The sequence below is a fragment of the Lichenostomus cassidix genome, chromosome 2 (assembly GCF_008360975.1).
Source record: "Lichenostomus cassidix isolate B80296 chromosome 2, HeHo_3.0, whole genome shotgun sequence".
NCBI classification, from domain to species: domain Eukaryota; kingdom Metazoa; phylum Chordata; class Aves; order Passeriformes; family Meliphagidae; genus Lichenostomus; species Lichenostomus cassidix.
This window is the reverse complement of record NC_139482.1, coordinates 90,236,542-90,257,797: the sequence shown is the minus strand read 5'-3', so window position 1 is coordinate 90,257,797 and position 21,256 is coordinate 90,236,542. Positions and strand designations below refer to the sequence as shown.

The following is a 21,256-nucleotide window of genomic DNA, read 5'->3' as shown; positions in this document are numbered from 1 at the left end:
TACCTGTTCATTCCTATTTGAAATAGTATGTATTGGAGAAATTATAAAATTCTGAGGATAATAAATGTCATTAAGTAAATGCTTTTTGTGTTAGACTCTCATTATCTCAGGCAACTTCACTAATATATACCTGGAACCATATTTACAAAGTAAAATTTCCTTTTTCAGGAAGGTAAAATACTGGCTCATCTATGGTTAAAAACCTATAATATATGAAGTGTAAGATCCTTGAAAAAAAAATATATCGAAGACTCTGGTAATATAAACTCATATATTACAGCAGGCTTTTTAAACACGTGCAGGAAGCGTGGTTTCCAGTTCACTCTACCCGGAGTATCCTGGTTTTGGTATAGAAATTTTTTATAATTTTAGTTATTTTTAAAGATATTTTGTATTTACTCATCATTATTTCTTACAGTGAATGATATTTGGAATTTAATTAAATATTTGAGCAAACCTGACATGACCAAATAGTAGGGAGAAGTACTGGGTGGTTGTGTTGTTGGAGTGCCAGAGTAATATATCCAGTTCCAGACACAGCATGTAATTCCTTAATAACCTCAGACATAAATCCTCTTATGGAGGAGAGAGTTAACTCTCTCCCTGTCTGTCTAAAATCCATCCTTTTCAAGGGAATGATGTATCCCATTGTGACAGACACCCTACATATTGCAATTGTGAGAAACATAACTTAGTGCCTATTAAAAAAAAAAAAAAGGTAACAGAGCTCTTCCATGACCACTCAAAAGGGAAACAGAGGAATCTGATGAGATTTTGGAATATTGTTCTACTTATTTTGGCTATATGTGACTCTTTATTGGTTATTAGAACAAAACTATTCAGATGCACACAGGAACTGCATTTAGCACTTCTGCTTACTCTATAATAATATTAATTTTGTTTTTCTATTTTGTGCAAATTTCTCTTAATGTTTTTTCCATCAAAATGTTTTCCATTCAGTGTTTTTCTATTTTTTAAATAAAACCATCTGAATAAAAGTTCTTCACGTATAAAAAGATGCTTCATGGGAAAAATATCATGAAGAGCTGCACGACTCCTAAGCTGACCCTAATCCTTTACAGAAAATATGTTGTACCAAAAATGACAGAGACAACTATTGTGGTTCAATTCTGATCAGTCTTAGAGTAAACCTATGCAATATCAAAGAAAATTAAAAATAGAAAGCTATAAACAGCACTTTTTCTTGCCTCCTCCTACCAATCCATGAGAAGTCTGCATGTAATACCTGTGTCTCAGACAGACATAATCAGAAAATATTTCATAAAAGCTGTGAATCTACCAGGAGGACATCTCTAGATGCTGAAGCAACATACTAAGAGGGAGCAGGGATCCAAATTCACTTTGACATTTTACAGCCAACTCCACTGTCCACCTGCTATTATAAAGCCTGGAGGGCTGATGCTTGACTCCAAGTCTCAGAGACTAAACAAGAAACCAAAAAGTCCTAATATCAAACTGTTCAGGATCTTTGAATGTGATACATGAATCGTCAGCATGACTATGGCCATCCAAGAAAGGTATGAAAACAATCAGAAAATTGCATTAACAGGGCAACAGGAAAGGAGTCTATTTCCCCTCACCTTTTTCTTCATTTTTACATTTTTGAAAATTGCATGGACTCTCCATGTTTTTGCAAACATCGCTCCAAATGCAGTTGTGTAACCCACTGTAAGAATCCATGTTCGGACCTAGAAATGTATAAACATAAAAAAGACAAAGTTATTTTGATATCATAATTTCAGCCAACTACTCTGTCAAGACCCTGAGAAAAAAAAAAAATTAAGAACTTCACAAAAACATTGATATTTCAGAATTTCTCATTCATTTCTTACTTGTTTTTTACTCTGTCCATTCCCTCTCCAACTGAAACAAATCTGGCTGCTGAATGAACAATCTCTTTCATACATAAACCCACAAATCTCTTACAATATTTTTTTTTTTACTTTTATTGTGTTCTTTGCAAATAGAGGAAAGAACCAGTGAAGGAACTCAAGAGACAGACTAGAAAGCACTCAGGGAGCTAATATTAACAGCAATATTTTGAATAGAAATGAACATAGAAATAGAGATGTTATTCAGACTAAATAAAAAAAGATTGTACTGTGTGAGATATGCATCACTCAATGAAAAACCTGAGCATTCTGGAAAGATAAGACCAACAGACTTTAAACTACCATTTAGGGGAAAATGGCAAAACAGGAACATGGTCTTGGTGGGCAAGCCTAAGGAACAAGACCTGAATCATTGATAATACCTGCAAATGGGTCCTAAGAAAAAGGAGATGGTGATCTTGCACAGTTCAATGGTGTAACAGGACCCTGACTGGCCACAGCTTTGACACAGACTTATCTCGACTTTTTCCTTACAGTGAGCTTTCCAGAAATAAACCAGAAGATTTTAAAATTAAAATAGAATTTATGTCTTTGGCATAAAAATTAGGCTAAGTTTTTTTTTTTTTTTTTTTAAGCTTCAAATTGACCAAGAAGGACAGAACATATATCAAAAAAACTTTTTCTGCAATTCCCCATACCATCTTGTACCTGGCTTTCAGACTTGATACAAGCTAGGACAGGGACCTTCAGAGTTGCAGCAAGCTCTGCACAGCCTCTCTAATTCCTTGGATGTTTCTGTTTTCATTATCATGCAGGTTTGTCTGTTTGAAAGCCTTTTTTGCCCTGAACAGGCCATTTTCTTCCCAAACACGGATCCGAGACTCCAGAGCATAGCAGGTAGTAGATCATGTGAGAGGCACAGCATGGAGCTGGAAGCCAACAGTTGAATCAGAGATCCTGAGAAATCACAAGGAGGAGGAATAATCTCATCCTCCACCTAGACATTCCACATGGACCAGCTCATAAAAAGGAAGACTGCACGAAATTATCAAGAAGTGAAAAAACAAAGTACTGTACCTTGCTGATGAAAAACAGGTGAGAAACAATGGCTAAATACAAGGAAAGGAAAGCTAGAAAAAGGGAAAACTAGCTTTCTTTAGGCCATGTTGATCATGCATGCTTGGCCAGTAGAGCTGTTTTGTGATATAAAAAACAATCTGATTTAGAGAAACTAGGATGTTTTGAGAAAGTACTTGGAAAATAATATTTAGAGAACCTCAAGAGAATGGTTTTCATTAGACACCAGCCCAGTTTCACATCTAACTTCTGGAAAGTTTGAGTTTGTTAATTTGTCATTTCAGGATATGCATATTGATGAGAAACCGTGTGTTCTAGTAAGATTCAAAGCTTGACATGTAAGCTAAATCTTAGGAATAATCTAAATGTTTCACATCTAAATGAACATGCTATTTTTTTGCCTTTCCAAAAATTTTTCAGAATTTTCATTTTTGTATTAAAAACATGATATTTTCCCCCAAAATTTTCAGTGGAAAAGAAATTCTGATTTTCAATAGGTATTAGTGACTAGGTATAAATGCAGGAAAAAGAAAAAAAATATAAACTCATTCAAAACTATTGATAAAGCAATAAAATTACTGCAGTTCCTTAAAATAAATAAATAAGACATATGTGGTCCATAAAGGTGAATTAGTAAGAGAAAAGATGTTCCTCACTATGAGAGTTGTGAGGCACTAGAACAGGTTGTCCAAAATTGTGGATATCCCATCTCTGGAAGTGGTCAAGGCCAGGTTGGATTTGGCTTTGAGCAACCTGGTCTAATTGTTGGCATCTTTGCCCATGGCTGTGGAATTAAGACTAGATGATATTTAAGGTACCTTCTCACCCAAACCATTCTAGAAATCTATGTAAAGTACACACAGCACCATGAGTTTTAACATTAGAAAATGTTAGGATTGTGTATAGAAGACTGTTTAGATATTTGTATGCATATATTAACATCTTAGTGGCATCTAATGTTGTGGTTTTTCTGTTGCATTGTTTATAATGACACTGAATGTGGAGTTCACTGATTGCTGGTTAATCTTGCTGTTAATAAAACCAGTAAAACAGTTGTGATCAGATTTGAACTACAGATGTTTTGCCAAGTTGTGACATGTGATATTGAAAAAGAAACCCCTAACCAAACAAAACAAAACAAAAATACAAAAAAAGAAATAGATATTTAGGCCAGTAAAGTACTATTTTTAACTTCAACATTTTTCAGGTCTTTGCTCATTAACCACTATCCTACATTATGCTTCAGTAAAACCACAGTTACATCAGCTCTGAGGGATTTAAAAAATATTTTTCGTATCAACATGTTCATGCTAGCCAGTTACATTTTTTTTACTTTACATCAATAACCATACTTAGCATTCAATCCTTTCGCTGCTATTAATAAGTGCTCAGCTCTTTTGTGTACAGTTTAGTGGTATATTTGGCAAACAGATACATGGTATTTTCATGTCTCTAATGAGACTCTGTTTTGTTCTCACTGAAACAGTAATTGTCTCTTGGGAATACTAATAAATTCAATTATGCTCATAATATGTTTCTAACTCAATATTCAGAAAAATGTTATTTCTAGCATTTTTGATTCAAAAAGTTGTATGTATTCCTGATTGGGGTTGTGCATAATAGAGTATCATAACTATTGTCTGTATCGGAAACATTCTAGCTTAAATATACCAGGATTTTGTCAAAATGAGATCACTGTTGCTAAGAAGGAAATGGTAAGTTTCAGATGAAAATAAATTTTTAATTTTGAAGAAAATGGCCTCGAATTTGTCTGCTATAATTCATTAATGCAGCTGGCAAAATGAAAAATTTAGAAAACAGCAAAAGTCTCTGAAATTCATATATCTGCTCATTTATATTCTTAAATGTATTATACTTCCACATCCCAGTCATTTGGAAGAACATGATAAAAATATCAGTAATTGAAGAGCATGGCCATGATGTTATACAATTGATCAGTAATTTTCTCATTCACCAGAAGCCAAAGAAAATCAGCCTTTCCCTCAGTACCCACCAAACAAGCAGGGAAATGTCTCCTTAGCAGACAAGAACTTTATTCAAATACCTACTCCTAACTAGACATGAAACCTGAAAACATTCTTTTTTTGGTTTTTTCCCTTCAATTATTTTAGGCTATACTTTCATTTATCTGCTTTTACTTCTGAGTCACTTTTTTTTTTTTTTTTTAATAAGACGTGTTCTATTTGAATATGTCCTACAAATATTTTGTTTTCTCTAATTCAAAGACAACATACAAGTGTCAAAGGATACTACATTATTTGGTATACAACATCCAGGTATTCCCATACAGATAGCAAAATGCAGTTTCCGATGTTTCTTTTCTTTTTACATACTATACTATTGTGGTTTAGGGTCTATTTTTGAAAATACCATGTAGGAATTTGTGATTTTTATAAATGACTTGATAGAAACTCTTACAGGTGCATTACTCGTGATAACTAAAAAAACTAGAAATCATTTATCTGGTGGAGAATACAGTTGACAAACAGAAAGCTGAAGGTGTCTCCACAAAGAAAGAGATCTTTCTGACAGTGTTTCAGACTTGAAACAGATATGAACTTTAAAACAAACAATACCCTAACTTTGTGAAATATTGATCTTTAAACAAGTATTGTAAGGTTCAGCAAAAAAGTCACTGTGTCTAAGACCAAGATATTCTTTACATCTTCTAGGAGCATTACTTTTTATTTTCCTTCAACAGTAAAATGCCACTGATTTTAACTTATCCATAAGGTGCTAAACACCTTTTATTTTTTCAAGGAAGACAATTCTTCCACCACATAATAAGCACTGATAGTTTAACAATCTTAAATAAAATTACTTTAAATTAAATCCTATTTCCTCTCAACCTTGAACTTTAGCTCTTAGTCTGTGTTTGTTGCTGTTTGATATCTTCACACAGATCTATCTGCACCTTTCCCATCATCTCATTATGGGAATGGTGAAGTGGTTACTATTTAAAGGTCTGTGCAGCAGACATAAAAGTTACCTGATATTACCACTCATTATTAGTAAAGGAGCCATCTAATTGTGGAGACTGAGTTAGTAAGGGGAAATTAATAAGTGACGAAAGTGACAGAAACATTCTGAATAGAGAAGTAAAAGTCTCTGTTTATATATTCTAAGAAAGAGGCTTACAAAAAAACCCTAATAATTTAGGTGCTCCTAACTTTCAGATAAACAATAATATTATTTAAATTTATTTTAAATATTTTATTTTACTATAACTACAGTTCTACATGAAATTATAAAATAAGTTCATTGTCTTGGAAAATGAACTGAATCCATGAAAAGTTAAAATTTACATTTTTCAAGAAATCTCATTATTTTCCTATATTTGACCACCATTCCTTATGCATTCAGAAAACCACACAGCTATGATCCAGCAAGGAATGCCTGGGAAGATATAGAGTTCATGAAAACTGTAATAGCAACTTCAAATATAGTTGGTCAAGGAAATGATGCATTTTTCTGCTTTGTTAAATTGAAAGAAAACCATATAACCACCTGGTCTGAATACACTACATGCTCTCTTTTTTTCATGTTGCAGCTCTGTTAATGCTATGTCAATCCATCTTGCCAATATCAAGAAAAAAAGAAGATGGAATTAAAGACTCAGAATGAAGAATAAAGAACCCCAAATATCACCACAAAGAACCTTCATGTGTTGTGCCAAAAGCTACAAAATTCTTATCACATGTCTAGGTGACTTTTTTGTCTTAAGTAACAGTTATTTGAACGGGATAGTGAAACTGCTTGGTGCTTTAAGAGCTCCTGCTTCAGTTAGTAAAACATTTAGATTATGTTTCTGCAGAGGGATCATTCAGAATTAAGATTCTTGCAAATGTACTTTTCCCCATCTCAAGATGTTAATTTTTAAAAAAAAAAAAACTGCAAATCTTGCCTTTGTAGGACTTAACACTCCACTCTCCAGCTTTGTTTATGAGACAGAGATTGAGTCATTTGAGGAATATCAATAATGAGCCAGTTCTAAACACACCCTGCAGTGCCCACAGGGTTAGGCTGCAGCTGAACATTACTGCTGAGCAGCTTGGTGGTTTCTCAGTACTAGATTTAGGCACTTAAAGGAGCAAAGGTGAGAAAAAACCATGCTGTGGATTTAGCCCTGAAGAGCACAGTTGCCTTTAAGTGGGCAATTGCATTGATTTCTGTGGGCTACTCATGAGTTTAAAATTAATCACCTTCTATTTTTCTTGGAAAACTGGGGACATAATGGATACTTATGATGAACAAAAATGTGTCATCTCAACAAGTTTTTACTGGGTTATGATCCTACTTCTATTAATGATGGCAAAATTGACAGTGCGAGCACAAGCAGACCCCAAAGAATGAGCTCATCCCTTTGAATTATATTTTTCTCAGTTATATTGGACATTTTTGACCAATTTTTATGACTTTTAACTCATTTTTTAGAATTTGTGTGGCACTGGGACAAATTCCTGTGAAATGTAAGTGGCAATAATGTTAGAGAATTGAATCCTGCTGTTTTCACATAAATTAAATACAGAGGTTCATCACATGCTGTGAGCTCTCCTGCAGTGATTTCTTAATATCCTTTAGATCATTTTCAGAGTTAATCCACGGGTAGCGTAAAAGATGTTATCATTTCTCCTGGTTCTATAAGGGGGCAAAAGATGTTACCATTTCTCCTCTTTCTATTATAAGGGGGCTTTAAAAATTGTCTGGTGTCCTACTGAAGGAGAGGAAAACATTCTGAAATATTACCTTAATAAATCTCTGGCAAGGTTGTGGTGTATTTGCTTCAGAATATGACATAATTTAGTTTCTAGGATCTATTCAGCCTCATAACTTTTGTCTGTACTCTTTTTCCTTTACCCTCAAGAAAATGTCATTTACTAAAATAGAAGCTGATCAGGCTCATGCTAAACTCAGTGACAGAATTGCTGTTGAATTAAATAGGAGATCAGTCTCAGACTGAACGACAGTGAGAACAATTATGGAAGTGATTATACAGAAAAGGGAGATTAAAATTAACAGCTAAACAATTAAGTAGGAAATAAACTGAAGAATACACACAAAATTAAAAAGGCCAGATGAAGAACACAAACAAAGGCTCTGGTTTCCAGAGACAAAGAAATAGATTAGAGGTCTAAATCCCTTTGCAGTCAATAGAAGTTGTCTCTGTCTGTTGGATTTTCTTTTAAATTCCTGGCCAAAACTAAACAATTTGAGTGAAAGAATTAGGCAAATATAAAGTCTAAAGACAGCAAACATCCCCCCACCCTCCTGCTGAAAAAAACCCCCATAACAAACCAAAACAAAACCCTGAGTTTTGGGCACTGCCTGAAGAGCATAAAGGGCATTTATCAGGACCACATCATCAACTACTACCCAAATATCAAGGCCAGATGCTACTTGCTAGCACAGGGTCTAGTCCAAGAGGCTCTTGCCCCCACAGAAAACCACAGCTTTGAGGTGGTGCTGCCCAGATGCTTTCCTTTCAGTCTGTTGCCTCAAAAACTGTTAAACAGAGAAAATGCAAAGTGACAAGCAAAAACAAAGCAGAAATAAATAAACAGACAGAAGTTCATAATCTCTCTCTCTCTCCCTGCTTGACCCTTAGAGACAAGTTCCTCTTTCTAGAGCTGCTCTCAGCCATCTTTCAGAGCTTTAGCAAATTGCCCACCATCCTCCTCGCCCTGAAGCCTGCTTCCATCCCTAGGAGCCCATTCCATAACATCTCACACTTGTCTTTTCCTGCCTATTCCTCACTGCAGTCTATCAGTCTCTGTTTGATGTGTTTTTCAGGGTGTCTCTCCACTGTTACATCACTCTGTAATCTCCACCCTGCACATGTTCAGGGTTTCCCTAGAAAAGCTCAAATGTGGACCATGAAGTTCTAGCTTGCCTAGCTGTTTTCCCAGCATGGAAGAGAAAACATATATTTTATAAGACTATTAAAAAAACCCAAACACAAAACCAAAAAAAACCAAAACAAACCCACAAAATCAAAACCAACCAACCAACCAAAAAAAACAAATAAAAAAACCCCAAAAAAACAGTAAAGAAGAACAAAACCTGCCTTTCACATTGTTACATGACACAGAGTCAAAAGTGTTGTTGACCCATAATTAAGAATAATACTAGTTGAAAACCCTTGAGTGCTCCTGAATATCTGCATACATTTAAGGTCACATTTTAAAATGTGCCTTTGCGAATATACAAGGTCTATAACATCTACTTTTGCCATGAATGTACATGTTCTCAAGATGTTGGACTGAGAAAAACACAAATTCTAGGTTGTCACACACACACTGCAGTAGGGAGCTGAACTTTGTCAGTGGTCTGACAAATTGATATCTGTACTCCTCTCTCTTCCTGTCTCTCCATCCCACCCCACTGTTTGGTTTCTTCTTTCTGTACAAAGACTGTTTCCAAATGCCTACGCTATGGCTGAGAGCAACAAACTGAAATCTGAGGGCCTGAACACAGCGTGAAGTGGGCAAAAACCTTCATGCCTTTTTCACTTTATCCAAGCCAAAACACTGACCAGGCTCAGTGAGATCACCAGGAATCACAAAACATCTGCCTGGCTCTGGCACTGCATTTAAACTATACAAACTAATGAGATGAACAAGATAAAGCATGCTTCATTTTAGTGCCTATGTAAATTGCAAGACTTAGATCTTGTATTTTACATGACATCTTTGCAGAACTCTAGTGTGTAAAGGATATTGAAAGGCAATTTCTATCTGCAGAATAAATACCTCAAAGTAAAGCATGAATCCTATATTCAGTTATTTAAGACAGATAATTTGCCCCTTCCCAATCACTGCAAGGACCCAGTGCAGCACACCCTCTAGGAGAAAGTCCAGCTGCACCTCAGAACTACCAGGTCTGAGGAGAAAAAGAGCTGCTCAGTCTACTACTAGCTAATGAACGGGTGTTTGAGGGCTATATGGATTACTTAAAACATCTTCAGCCCCAACTTAATAATTAGATTTACTTATTTGAGGAAGATGTATAGCAGAGAATACTATGGTCATCCTCAGGACCATAGCAGTCTTTCATCCCACAGCAGTTCCAGCTTGCAAAGACATTGCTCATCTTAAATGTAAATCATTAAATTCTCAGTGGAATGTATTACAGAAGTCTAAATGTTATGATCTGATCTGATATTCTCTCTATTTTAAGTATCTCTATTTAGTATGTCACCTTAAACTCTATTCATAGGATATGTCACTAGCATTGCTAATTTTGAGTCTATCTCTTCCATATAATGAATGCTTTCAAATATGTTTCCACTTGTTTGCATTTTTCCAGTTGACATCACATCTCATTTCACACCCTTACTTCTAACTTTTTTTTTTTTTTGCAATGATACCATGGTAATTCTGAGATTAAAAACAAAGATAAACAATTCTCATATCATTCTCATTCTCTCTCTTGTATCTGAAACACTTTGTACTTGAAATACTGTATTACTTTTTCTTGTTCTGTGCAACCAATAAAGTTGCTATTAAGTAAGACATGATCTAATGGTTCAATAATACACTGACCACTTTCTCAGAACTCACGCTCTGGATCATTTTAATTCCACATAATTGGAGTTTTAAAATATGACACCTAATCTCTAATTCTGACATGGAACTAAATTATGCTACATTTGCTATTACGAGTTCTTCCTGTGAAAACACACAATTATTATGTATTTAGATATATTTGATTATTTTTCCATGGAAAATGGGCATACCAAGATGAAAATGAGTGTGTTTGGGAACAAATTCCCACTCTATCACTCTATCACAGAGTCAACATTATATAATTTCAAAAACTAATATAATACCCTTATTCAGCAAATTATTTGCTTATATGTTTAAAGTGCTTTGCTGACTCTTAAATACATTTAACACTTGTTTCTATGTTTCAGGGTAACGACTTATACACCATATCTTCCTACAACCAGTGCCTTACTGGGTGGAACATGGTAGTACAACTTATCAAATAAATCCTTTGAAATTTTCAGGTCATACTGGTGCAATTTTGGATCATGTTTCAGTGTCCTTGTAATATTACTGCATTAAGCATATGTCACATGTAGATATAAATTGTAGAAAAGTGAAAAATAGTTGAGGTTGCAAAGCATTTCACCCTCCAAGCAGCACTACAAATAACATGCTCTAGAGGAAAAAAACCCAATAGAGTTGAAAGGAACACCTACAGTTTGGAAACTATTTTTCCTGAATTTGGAGTATAGAATCATAGAATGGCCTGGCTCATAAGATACCTTAAAGACCACCTAGTTCAAATCCCCTTGCTGTGGGCAGAGACACCTTAGTAAACACAGAAGTTTTAAGGATCTCCTGTAAGTGTAGCCAAAAATTGTCGGAAACTTAAACAGAAACCATATATAACATTTCTAATTAAGTACACTGCCTATTGGGTATATACTGCTACCCTGGTGAGATCTAATCACTTTTGAAATATAGAAGACAATGATGGTGATTACTTGGCTTAGACAGGGGATGACACTAATTACAGCTTTGTAGCTTTGCATGTGCTAACAAAACTTGAATCAAAATTTTTACTTCCAAAAAAAATACCTCCCTTCACTGACATGGCTCTTCTCTGTGTCTGAGGTACAGTTGTTACACCCCAGTGATTTGCCTCAATGGCTTTTGATGATCAATCTCCATTGTAGCTGTTTTTTTGTGGTGTTTTTTTTAAGACTAAGCCACAGTCTGACATAAAATGGGAATTTTAAACTAATCTCTCATGGCTAGAATGAGTAATCAAAATCACGCATTTCCAGGGAGATGGATGATGAAGAGAGATTTTTCCAGGCCTGATCCTATAAGCACTGGTATCTGTAAGTAGCCCTTATGAATCCACTAAGCATATTGCTCACATGGGAATTGGGATGTTCATGACATGGAGCCAAAATATATTCTCTGCACTCAGCACTTGGGGGATTTGAGGAGAGGAGGGGAGAGAGAGAAGAGTTATTCAAAAGGCAAGTGGGTTTGCCTCCCATATTTATGAATTTCCTAGCACTAATTCAGAGTTTTCTAGATACAATAGAAATGTACTGCCACAGTCAGTGGTAGCTGTGTAGAGATAGCTAAGAGAAGCATAAGCTATCTCATTAAAAAAATATAATTGGAGGAAGAAATTTTAAAAGAATTGTTTGAATGAGTAGCCAGTTGGGAAAACCTTCCCTGTTGGTGATTACTGAAGGATTTGCGGCATCTGTGAGTGTAGTACTAATTGCTGACTGAGATTCATAAGATATATCAGTGGCCATGCCCAGGAAAACACAATCAGAAATGCTTCTATACTGGACTGAAAACCTGGAAAGCCAAGACTGGGAAGAAATCTCAGACTCTGCTCTGTTTATACAGCATTTAGCTATGTTTAAAAAAAAAAAAAATCTCTGCTTAAGGCATGTGGTGATATTTCTTAATCAAAGTTTGGCTTTGGGACACAGGATCCTCCCCCACCCCTTTCTTTTATTGGTCATCTAAGTCATTTAAGTGTTTTCCTCAAGTTCAAATCTATCCCTCCATGGCAGACAAAGAGATCTAACATAATGTGACAGAAACAAATTGGAATAAAAGGAAGAGAATTGTAAGATTAGACAAAATAAGCAGCCAACAGTTAAATTTTGCTGCATTTAGAATATGAGAGTAGTGATTACATTTTGAGAGGCAGATTAGAGAAAAATCAAATAGAAGAAATGTTCTAGCTCAGAGGCACAGGGTTTTGGATGTTGCTTCATTTTTCAGAGTTAAGATTGAGCTATTTCACATGTAAAGAAGGACTCAAATTTAGTCATATATAGCTACATTTGGCTGTAAATCTGCTTCCTAGAACAGCTAGATGCTGATAAGTACCTCTGGTTCCCACTTTCCTTCTGTTCAGCACTGCATGGCTGCTTCTAGAAGAGGGTTGTGGCCCACTCATACAATGGCCAGCAGCCTGGCAGTGAGCTCAGGAGCTCTGGATACAAGCCCCTCAAGGCTGAGCAGACATCAGGACTTAAAAAATTGTGTCCCCTGCCACTGGATCCTTCTGCAACAGAGGGTGAGAAAAGAAGGGATTGACATCAACAACGGGCCTCCCAATGACACTTCTGCTCCATCAGAAGCTGTTTCACAGAAAAAGGCATAATTCCTGGATAAAAAATGGATGATGTCATCTTCCACTTCCTATAGGTCCCACTGCATTCACAGAGTTATGGCCTAGTTTGGGAGAGGTGAACAGGATCATCCTTTTAAAATATTTAAGGCATCTCTTTCTACTAGCTGTATTTAGAATTAGAGCTCTAGCTGTAGGAAGACCAGATATTGTTTCCTTCTCCTTTCCTTTGCTGCTAAAGTTTAAGTGTCTAATATATAGCTGTGTCCAGGCCCAGCTAAGGAAGGTAAGACTTTCCACAGACAATCCTGTACATTCACCTACAATATATCTTCTAGTCCTCCTTGGCATGTGCTACAGAATCTCCAGTGTTTTGAAATGGTCTAACAACAAGTCACGTGGTGTGTCACTTTGGTAATGGTTCTAGCCAGTATGGAGGGCACATTGGGATACATCTGCATCAACTAGCTGTAGGCATCCAACTTTCATGCTTTGAATTATCCTCTTGAAGTAAAATTTCTCTCTCGCCAGTCATGACATCGGAAATTCAGACTCCTGAAAACAAAAGGTGCTGTGAACTGCAACTTTCTAGAGACATGGAGAAGAATCAAAATGATAGTGAAGACAACTCCCGAGTAAATCTGGTATTTTTAGGCAACAGGTCGAGCAGAATCTTAGAATTTTTTAAGAAGATATTGCATAAATTTAAATGCTGTTTTGTACTGCTTCTGGAAGGAGTATCCTTGCAGCAAAGTTCTTGCCCTTTCCCTTTCTTTGAAAAGACCTCTGTAAGTCAGAGTAAGTGCATATTACAAAAAGCAATTAAGACATTACAAGTTTCTAGGTGGACATATTTAATTTGGTATCAGAATTGCTTGTTTTGATTAAAATAGAATATATTCTATATGGACCTAGGCTTGTGAGAACCTATAGCGTAATTTGGAAACAGTAGTAGAAGTTTTTGGAGAATCAGCCAAAGAGATTGACTAAGAGATTTGGACAAGCAGCAGTCATTGTAGTTTAAAATCACATGGAATGTATAAAGAAAACGAAGTAGCTTTACAGGTATTAGAAGTTGTTATGCTATGAACACAGCCTTTAGTAAATCATCTTCATACATATGATTTCAAAACAAGAATATACATCTACCCTTTCAGTCTGAGGTCAAATCCAAATGCACCTGAAGCTTTCAATAATACTAATACTAACAACAACAACAACAGTAATAATAATAATAATGAAGCCTTGTGCATGATTTAGAATTTGGTCCCAGTAAACATCCCAGGAAAGGACTATGAGAATGAGTGATTTGTCAGAATGACACATCCAACTACTGAACTTTTCTGTTTGCATTTCTCACAGAGTTTCCTGTAAGACTGAATTCAACTACAATTCAACTAGAATACACGGAATTACTTACTGTGCAAAGTGTCTCAAATGTCTTTTCGGAGACAAAGGATCCATCAAGACCAAAAAGAAAAATAGATGCATAAGAAAGCATCCCTCCAAGGATAATAAGGTTGTTCATGTAGGGACTGGACATCTTTATTAGTCTATGGACAAAAGGTGATAGTGCATTAAAGAGGAAAAGATTACTGCTAGGCTGCTAGAGCAATAAAGAAGAGCTTTTTGTAACCAAGCAAACAGATAACCCTTCTAGAACTTCATGAAATATATAGGCATGCACAGTATTTGCTGTTTTATAAAGTCTAGCACTGTTTCAGGTGTTTGAGTGCTTAGTAAAAAGACCTCCTCTTTTACTGATAGATTAATTAGCTAGGGTTAATGTTATTAGCAGACAGTCAAACATAAATTAGAAAATTACACTTTTTAGACAGTATAAAAGAACTTAAATACAGTCTGTTTCAATGTGAATATATTATCCAGTGACTTCAATTAAATAGTTCTAAAATACTATCTTTCCCCATTTTCTCATTTTCCTTACATATATATGTAGATCGATATATACACGTGACTGCTTCTACAAACATGGCATTAAATACAAAAGAACATGCGATAGAAGTAACATGAAAGTCTTACTTCTGATTTCTGTTTTTGATGTTAAAGAACAAGAAAGCACTGGCCATTATCATTCCTAGGATTGTGAGGGCAGAGAGGATGCTGTAGAGAGGCAGGGAGATTTTTCGCAGCTCCTCTTGTATAATAGTTTTGTCCTTTGGAGGCTCAAGTCCTAGAATTACATGAAGAAGAAAAAAGGGCTAAAGCTCAACCAGATGTAGAATTTCTACAAGAAATTTTGCCTCACCTAAGTACTATACCTTGAATTAGCACACTTAGCAGCTGTGAACCACATCAGTGGTTGATAAAAATCATTGACTTTGACAGACATACATTACTCACAGTGATTGACATGAAGATTTGCATTTCTGGAGCAGGTAAATATCCTCTTTGGAAGAAAAAACACAGCAAAACCCCAGTGCAGAACCCCATACATGCTAACTAGCCTCATTTTAAAGTAAATAAACACTTCAATGCATACTATGAGTGTAAATTTTACCAGGAGGTTATGCCTTTCTGAAACAAGCGACAGAGCAATGAATAGAAAACTGAAAGCATTGTTTCTGTGCCCTCTGTCATTGCCACAGCTAATTCAAACAGCTTGTCTGGAGATCATCCTTACTGTAGCATCACTGGGACAGGGATTGATGGTCCTGTGTGGCTAGCACAGTTTTTCCCATGGGAAGTTTTCTTGTGTTTTGTAAATAAAGATAAAGTTTGGATGTTTTGGAACAGTGTCCCAGAACTTGGGCAGTGCAGGCCTGGCCAATCAGGCCTGGGAGAAGGCTTCTGACTGACCAATCTGGGTGACTTTTGAGAACTCTATAAATGTGATGAAATCAAAACAATAAAGGTCATTCCTTCTTGCCACTGAAAACCGATGCATTCATTACTCTGCTAGCTGCTCAACAGCGACAGTCCTGGGGCTGAAATGCTGTCCTGGGCTGTGGGTAAGGTGGGGAAAGCCCTGGGAGGAGCAAGGGATGGTTGTTGGTGCCCTCAGGATTCTACAGAAGGGACCAATACGAAAAAATGGACAGCAAAAGTTTTATAGGGACCGATCCACTTTGCTAATCCCTACAGATGTGGATTTGAATGTCTGAATTTAAAAACTCTGTTTAAACCTGTATACTTCATTGACAGTCAGCTCTAACTAATTAAAGGCTTCCTGGTTTAATGAGGGGAATCACTTTCTGACAACTGCAGTAAAGCTCTGCATCCCTGACTTCCCACACTCCATTTCACCTGCTTACTAATTTTCCTTGGTGCGGGAGATTGGCAAAAGGCCTTTTGCATCACTGTCTTCCATCAGAAACAGATTTTTGTGCCCTAGAATGCCTGATGATGTCCATTTGCATCAGTTCCCCATGATGCTGTGAGGGTAGCTGGGATGAGCAGATCCATTCACAGCACAGCTGCAGAAGCAGAGCTGTGAGCACCTGACTGGCAGCTGCCATGGCTGAATTTTACATCCTCTTGTCTGCCTTGCACTTAAAAGAATATTCAGGGATTTACACAATAAAATGGCTTTACTTGTAACAGTTAAGTTGAAATGATTCAGAACATGGAAACTCGGTATCCTTTAGTCTTTATGCCCAACTTTAAAAAAAAAAAAAAATTCTTTAGGTGATCACAAGAAAGTGGCAGTGAAGGGACCATTTGCTGATTTGATATTGGAGAAAAGTACCTGAGATTTTCCTCTTTCCCTCCACATTACATGCATTTACTGTTCATGGTAATTCATCAACTTAGACAAGTAACAAGCCAAAAACCCAATAAAACACATGCCTGATTTAAAAGAACCAACTCTAAGAAATAAAACCCCACCCCACTGTATCTAAACTCTACAGAGTATATTGATAGTTTGCATTTATTAAGTGTGACTAAACACTGAGTCTACAAAATGTATTTTCTTGTTTGTGCACTGGCCATTTAATCCTGTTTCTTCCTGCTGCTGTGCAATTGTACGCAATGGTTTAAAGAGGAACATATTCACTACAGTCTATTTCAAATATTTAAAGTCACTAAGGTTCTTATACTGACTGGAAGGCAGTGTCCTCCAAACTGAATATCCAACTGTTTCAACAAAAAGCTAAGATGAGTAAAAGGAAAAGATTCACTGTGAGTCACATAATACATCTTAAAACAACCAAAAGACGGGCTATTGGTGAGGGGAGGGGAGTGACCACCTTCAGATGTGGTCAGAACAAGACCTAGCAGTCTTGTCCTGAAAAAAGACTGTACAGAGAATTTATCCCATCATTTACTGTCCATAAAGGTGAGGAGTTATGAACAAAAGCTGCCTGCTGTAACTAGATTAATCCTGCATATATTGTCTGGAAATTCACGGTACTGAATCAGTATTCACCCACATCATTAGCTCCTCCTTACAGCAAAAATAATAAGCTGGGTCCCAGATTCTGGCAACTGGGACAGATTCCACACTTTTCATTTCCAAAGCCTCATTCTCAGAGAGATGACAGAAGTTTGTGTAGCTGTGCTCTTTTAAGTCCAGCAAAGGATACCAAAAGGGAAGGTGGAAATATCCAGCAGATGGACAAGTAATTGTGAATCAGATCACTGCAGTGAAACTCCACTCATGCTCACGCAAACCTTGGGTGTTGGGACACCGGAGGAAGGCGTAGTAGGGTACAACAGTACAGCAGCTTGATACTCATCCACCTCACCTCTCCCAGGGGAAAACCACACAGAATTCACAAAGCTGACTTCACTTGCTCTCACTGAACTGCACCACAGCAGATTTTAGGATTACATCTTAAAACTTAGCTTTGAAAAAAATGTATCTGCCTGTATTCAACAGGAGACACCCTTAAAACTCATTTTGGCTCACACCTGGCTGCCATGGCCACAGGCTCTGAAAACCATGGGTATGGCTGCTCTCAAAGTGCTTGAGGGCAGAGGAAGTCCCCAGGTTATATTAGGAGCAGCACGGGATTAAAAATATGGCAAGAAGATACAGCAACAAAGGCTACATGTCTGCTGTGGACCTCGGGAGTACTACTGGTCTGAAAACATCTCTATCCCTGTTTCACATGGGACACGTTAAACTCAGCCTTGGTATTTTGAAAACCTCTTTTCTACCTACCTAAGAAACACCTCCCAAAGAAAAACAACCACCTCCTTCTCATGTCTGCAAACACAGAACATGAGAGCATCCCTCAGGTGAGATGAACTGGGGGAGTGGGAAATGGGGATGTAATAGAACATTATTCACTGATGAAAAGCCTGCTTGTGGAAATATCAAAGAACATTTGTGTACACATACAAATTTGATTTTGCCCTATCATTGCAGTAAAAAACAAGTATAAAATATCAAAACATTGCAGTTTTCCATTCTGAATTCTCCTATTTTTTAAGCACATCTCAGGTGCCTTTTACTTTCCAGACTGTCATAGCTTATGGATATTTAAAATCCTGAAACAGTTTTTTGAGAGCACACAGTCTTACAAACTCCATACAGCTATCCATGTTACTCCTGTACCTCTTTCCAGTTTTGTCTCCTACCTTGGAACCTGATGCTGTTGTTGATTATTACCAATTTGTCATCCACAGCATTGTATTCTCCCACCTTTACTTCCTTTTGTTCTGCAGGGAAACAAACAAAAGTGATTGTTTATGGCAATTCACATGTTCTCAATTATTTAACTGATTTTGTCTTCTTTTTTTGACAGCATGTCAAAAGGAAAAGAAATATGAAAGAAAAGGGCATGAATAATTAAATCAGAATTCCAGACAGCTAACATCATTAAAAGAAATATTTCTGGTTCTTGAAAGAAATGTAAAGTATTTTTAAGAAGTCGTTTACGTAATCAGGAACCTGTTTTTATCGGACATAGTCATCTCCAGCTTTAAGATCACAGTCTCTAACTGGCTCACACAATGCAGCACATTTTGCTGGGAGAACAAACACAGTGAAATCACACATTCCTCTCCCATTTAAACAACTAGGACATCTTGCTTTGTGAAGCATTTCCCAGGAGAGTCATGGCAGCAGGCTCCAGCCAGTATGGAGTAGACTGGCTAGTTAGCAGATATGCTGGGAATCAAATCTCTTACTCTGACTGGGAATTAGCAACTCATTAGTACCCTGACTACAAAACATACTATGTTATGTAATTAAAGCCAATGTGCACTTGAGCTAAAATTTTACAGTTAGTCTCATCCGCTATTTTGGGACTATCACCACATTTATGGCCTTCTTGTACCTAACAGAATAGAGTGTGCAGTTAGAGGAATCTGTTTGTTCACTGCCTTGGCCACTGTACCTGGAACTCTGACATGCATTTGTCCCACACTTCTGATAACATCTGGCACCAATTAATTTCTGCTGTTTTTGTCGGGTTTTTGGTATGGCTTAGAAGTGCAGAAGCGTACTATATTATTACTTTTACACGAAAACTTTTACATTTTGATGAGACTTATAAACCTCAGGCCCACTGGCTAAAGATTCTTTGAAGAACTGGCTCTGCAAGACAAAAATTTCCTTTCAGGAAAAGGAATTTCCTTTCCTTTTCCTCTCTGTCTGGGCATGCACAACCCAATTTACATTTAAATTCTGAGCTCATGACCCTATTTGTGACACTGATTTTGGGAGCTGATGATCTTGAGCTATACAGAAAATTTGAAAAGACTGTATTTCACCCAACAGCTCCACATTAACCTTTTCTCCTTTCTCACTCAAAGTGATTTTGCCTGTTCATCTCTGCTGAATAGAGCAGCTAGCTCCATTTTAGTAAAATCTACAGGCTGACTAATACTAATCTGAGAGCTCACAGGAGGCAAGAGTTTCCTTAACACAAACCATTTTTTATTGTTATCTTGTTATACATATTGTTATATTGTTAAAATGGTCTACAGCAAATTGTAGACTGGGCTGCAAATCTGGCAGAGAGTCCTACATTTACTACACCCCCACCAAAAGCTGGAGTCTGCAGTTCTGAAGACTTATGTCCCTTTCACACGAGCATGATCCACTTGAACGGACCTAAGACTAGTTTGGAATAAAAGCAAAATTCCCTGGTGTCCAGCAGCAGTTTCACAAAGCCCATCCACATGGCATCACACGCACATAGGAATGAATACAATTTATAATTTCTGTCACAGACTGAAAATTCACTGTGAAATAGATGCATGAATAAATTTTTGACAGTCTTAAACAATAAAATATTCCCAGTAGTCATCTAAAAGCTAAAAAGGTTAATGCTAAAAGCAGAACGATTCAATTCCATTTGTATTTGTAGCATGACAGCTGCTACCTGTAGGTCTAAAACATCAAAACATAGCCTAGAGAAGAGACAAACATCAGGATGCATACTCATATACAGGATGCACATTAGATGCCAGATAGTCCACATCATCTCCTGACACCAAAATGGGAGGACACACACCTTGGTGTTGGTCTAGCCCCAACTTCACAGCCACAGGCTAAAGCCTGATAACTCTGCTGAGCAAAGAAGAGAAATGAGTAGTTGCTCTGCAACCATTTCTGTATGGATAATTTCCTGGGACTCGATGAGATGTGGGAAGCACATAACAGGTGGAGAAGCATACACAAAAAGCGGTGTAAATCTGTGGTCTGATTAAAGTACTTCAATTAAGAAAGTCTTTATGTGATTATTTCATATGACAGACGTTGCCATTTCTTTTCAACATTCATAAATTCTTACATTGCTTCCTTTGCAGATGAAGCAACAATGAGAATGTGCCTGAAGAGATGTCCCATAACTAGCTGGCCTGGTTACCAGGCGCTGGACCTTGTAGGAATGGAGCTCAGTATTTGGAGACACAAACTTCCATGGCAACCTGAAGACCAAGACTGTATGGACTTAAAAACCCAAGAGTGTGGGGAAAAAAAGCCCAACATTTACTACCAGGGAACTACATGATCAGTGCCTTATCCCTTACAAACAGGAAACGACATTCATAGAGGACATGCCACACTTCACTGAAGTCAAGAAAAGCCATAAAGATATTTGATATCTTAAAGTAGAGACAGCTGTGGAAATTAGTCTGTGAGGGAAATAAACCATATTTTTATTGAGAGGAAGGATATACCATTCATTTTATAGTGTGATTACAGGGTGCTGAGGGGGAGACACAAAAAGGTTTTTTGTGATCTTTTGTTCTCCCAGCAAGGAGAAATACAG

The 21,256-nt window shown here is 36.9% G+C and overlaps 1 protein-coding gene across 3 annotated transcripts in view; it reads right to left on the bottom strand.

Annotated features, from left to right (window-relative positions):
• The window catches only part of GABBR2 (gamma-aminobutyric acid type B receptor subunit 2), a 457,467-nt gene that overhangs the window by 143,353 nt on the left and 292,858 nt on the right, over positions 1–21,256 (bottom strand). For all 3 annotated transcript variants that reach the window (XM_085052324.1, XM_085052322.1, XM_085052323.1), the window contains 4 exons: positions 18,615–18,695; positions 15,111–15,261; positions 14,491–14,623; positions 1,602–1,709 (listed from right to left, as the gene is read on the bottom strand). In XM_085052324.1, the coding sequence (XP_084908450.1) occupies positions 1,602–1,709; positions 14,491–14,623; positions 15,111–15,261; positions 18,615–18,695 (473 nt within the window). The remainder of the gene's footprint in view (positions 1–1,601; positions 1,710–14,490; positions 14,624–15,110; positions 15,262–18,614; positions 18,696–21,256) is intronic.